Source organism: Tupaia chinensis, unplaced genomic scaffold, assembly GCF_000334495.1.
Source record: "Tupaia chinensis unplaced genomic scaffold, TupChi_1.0 Scaffold143728_1, whole genome shotgun sequence".
NCBI lineage: Eukaryota > Metazoa > Chordata > Mammalia > Scandentia > Tupaiidae > Tupaia > Tupaia belangeri.
Genome location: NW_006203577.1, coordinates 2,154,855 through 2,158,485, shown reverse-complemented (window position 1 = coordinate 2,158,485; position 3,631 = coordinate 2,154,855). Strand labels below are relative to the sequence as shown.

Genomic DNA, 3,631 nt, shown 5'->3' with positions numbered 1-3,631 from the left:
TTTCTCACTTTCCTCTCTCTCTCTCTCTCTGTGTCTCTCTCTGGTCAAATTAAAATGAAGGAATGAAAAAATTAAGTAAATAATTCTTTTTTTAAAAAAGAGTAAATGATTAAAATGGAAGGAGTGATGCACAGCAAATGCAATACTAAATATGCTGAAAATTTGTAAGTATTGGTTGAGTATAAATGTAATAAATTTACTGTTTTGTAGTTTAAAACAAAATAATGTTAAAATTCTACATAACATCAATGTCACACTCAACATCTATAAATTTTGTTGTATAGAAGTTATGCCTCAATAAAGTTGGTTCATAGAGAAAAACCTTCCCACTTGTATAATGTATATGGTGAAAGGGTGGCTGATACAAAGGGACTTTAAAACATGACAAGCAATTTGTGTGATTTGAAATGAGACAATGATTTAATTCAAAAATTAGACAAAGAAACATGTTACATATATATTAGTAAATTTGCTATTTAATAAGAAGAGTGAATAAAATCCTAAATAAATATCTAAGGAAAATGAATATGAGCAGTTTAATCCATTTAAAACCAAATACAGAGAATTAGACAAGAAAAGATAAATTTTGACTGACAAGCACAGGTAGGGCATTAGAAATGAGTCTTAAAGTGATCGGAAATCAATGAATGATTCCAGTTAGTCACTAAAAGGCAGAAACTCAAATTCTAGATTAGCAACTATGTAAATATGTATATATATTATTATGTAACATATTTTGTCTAACAATAGAATATATTTTATACATTTATAAATTCTACATATTTTTATTTCATATATTATATTCTTTTTACTAGAGTCAAACCTAAAAGAAATAAGTGAGGACTCAGCAGATAAATTACAGAAAGCATGTTTCCTAAGAAGAGCTATATATAGATTGATTTGCAAACCTTAGAGATTTCCAACTTGACATTGGGCAAACTTTTTTTGTTTTTGTCATTGCCGAAGGGCATGTGTGCTCCCTGTAAAGAGAGAGAGAGAGGTGAGCATTGTCATGTTTCAATCCTTATTCCTCCATTTCTGTTCCGTCAGGTTTTTTGGTGCGTGCACACACACACACCCACACACACACATGTACCTGGCATTTTTTTCAAGTTATCAGGGTAGGACTTCAACTGTAGTAGATCCTGTGGGCTTCAGTTCTTAATGCACAGGTTGCCCATTGGTCAACATTTATAGAAGGAACAGGAGGAGCCAAAGGAGCAGAAGGAGGAAGAAGAACTTTACTGAACATTCAAGGATATACATTGAATTTTAGATCAGCAAAGTCAGCAGTGATATTAGGCTTCGCACTTTCTCTGTGCAGACATGGAAAGTGCCTTGCAGAGCATTTTCAGTCTTTTAATTGTTGCAGGGCTCATACTTGGGAATTTGAGCAATGGATTCATAGTACTGACAAATTGCATTGACTGGACTAGGAAAAGAAAGCTCTCCCTGGCTGATCAAATCCTCACTGCTTTGGCAATCTTCAGAATTGGGATGATCTGGGAAATAATAGTAAGTTGGTTTGGATATCTGCATTATTTAAATTTATTTACACCTGGAGAAGAATTAAGAATTGCTATTTTTACCTGGGCCATTGTCAATCATTTCAGTCTATGGCTTGCTACAATGCTCAGCATCTTTTATTTGCTCAAAATAGCCAGTTTTGCTAATCCTATTTTCCTCTATCTGAAGCAGAGAGTAAAAAAAATAATTTTGATGATACTACTAGGAAGTTTGGTCTTCTTGTTTTTAAATATGATAGAATTAAACATTCATATTAGAGTCTGGAAGCATCAATATGAACGAAACACAACATGGAATTCTGAAAGGAGTGACTTTGCATTATTTTCAAGTTTGGTCTTGTTCACTATGACTATGTTCAGCCTGATTCCATTTAGTGTAGCCCTCATCTCTTTTCTCCTGTTAATTTTTTCACTGTGGAAACATCTGCAAAAGATGCAACTCTACTCAGAAGAACACAGAGACTTCAGGACAAAGGCTCACGTAAATGCCTTGAAAACTGTGATCTCATTCCTCCTACTCTTTGCTAGTTTCTTCCTGTCTCTCCTCATGTCATGGATTTCTCAGATGCATCGGAATGAACTGGCTAACATGCTTAGCCAGACTCTTGGAATGATGTATCCCTCAGCTCACTCATTTATCCTGATTCTGGGAAACTCTAAGTTAAGGCAGGCTTCTCTTTCAGTGGCACTGAAGTGTGGACAAAGATGAAAATTTAAAATTTCATAAACCATTCAGATCATAGACTATTTTATGTTCTAGAGAAAAAAGAAGTCTATGAGTTACTCATTGCTTAATAACAAGGAGTTCTTCTGAGAAATGTGTCATTAGGTGATTTTGTAGTGTGCAAACATCATAGTGTGTTTATACAAACCTAGATGGTATAGCCTATAACAAACCTAAGCATATGTTATAACCTATCAAAATCCTATAGAATTACTGTCATTAAGCAAAACATTGATACTCAGCATGCACTCGTACTTCCATAGGTCCTTTTGTTGTGAAGATCATTGTAATTTTTCAAATGACTTTATAACAAATGAAGATAATGGAATCTTATCTAAAAATGTTACATATTTGTAGTGAATTGAACATGACTAGGAAAGAAATGGAGTTTATATTTTTGAATATTACTAGTACTGATGGAATAAGAAAATTAAGAGAATTACTAAATTTTCTTTGTTTGGAGAGTTTTGTTTTGTTTTGTTTTGTTTTGTTTTGTTGTTTTGTTGTTGTTGTTGTTGTTGTTTTGCTATAGGGCACGTGCACTCGCCAGACAGGAGCAGAAAGACAGACAGACAGAAAGTGAGAAATCACCCCCCAGGAGGGATGGCCATGCCGCAATTCCTCCTCCTCCATTCTCCTCTCAGGATCTTGGAAATGCACGCACACGCTCCTGGCATGAGTTTTAAGCCACCGGGTCCAGGACTTGTACCGCGGTTGACTACGTGGGGGTCCAGCGACATAGCCATTACATTAACTGCTGGTCCCGAAAATTAATAAATTTAATGTGAATACCTGCCATGTAAAATAATAACCTTCTTTAGTCATTATATTGTACATATATGTACATGTATTTTTTCACTTTAGACCTTTTATATAAACATTATTGAGGTATAAGTTACATATAATAAAATACAACATTTTAGAGTATATTTCATCTAGAGTTTGACAGTATATACATGATGTGTGCTTACAACATCAATGCGCATTGTTATCCATCTTCCTCCTCCTCAATTACCCCCAAGTAACAATTGCTTTGGTAATCGTACGAGAATTCTTTGATTTCTTGGATTTTATATATTTTATATGTACAGATCAATAGTTTGTTCCTAAGTAGTATTCTTGAGTAGTAGTCCTGACTACTATTGGAATTTTACACATTTCACATTACAATTTTTTTCTTGCACATTCGTGAACATCTGCATGGTTCCCAATTACTGGTCAGTGTGAGTAAAATCAGTATCAATTTTCACATGTGTCCTTTTCTGAATATACAATTTAATTATTCTTGGGTAAACATCTAGGAGTAAATTATCATATTATGGTAAGTGTATGTTTAGCTTTTTTTAAAAAAAAATAAGGTTTTGGACACAGGGCATCTGTG

General features: G+C 33.9%; 1 protein-coding gene across 1 annotated transcript; it reads left to right on the top strand.

Annotated features, from left to right (window-relative positions):
* Positions 1-1,326: 1,326 nt before the first annotated feature.
* On the top strand, positions 1,327-2,235 carry LOC102471819 (taste receptor type 2 member 13). The gene has a single exon (XM_006164820.1). The coding sequence runs from the start codon at positions 1,327-1,329 to the stop codon at positions 2,233-2,235; it is 909 nt and encodes a 302-aa protein (XP_006164882.1).
* The last annotated feature ends 1,396 nt before the right edge of the window (positions 2,236-3,631 follow it).

Excerpts from the sequence above, each read along its gene's own strand:
- LOC102471819 (XM_006164820.1), top strand. The coding sequence starts at position 1,327 with ATGGAAAGTGCCTTGCAGAGCATTTTCAGTCTTTTAATTGTTGCAGGG.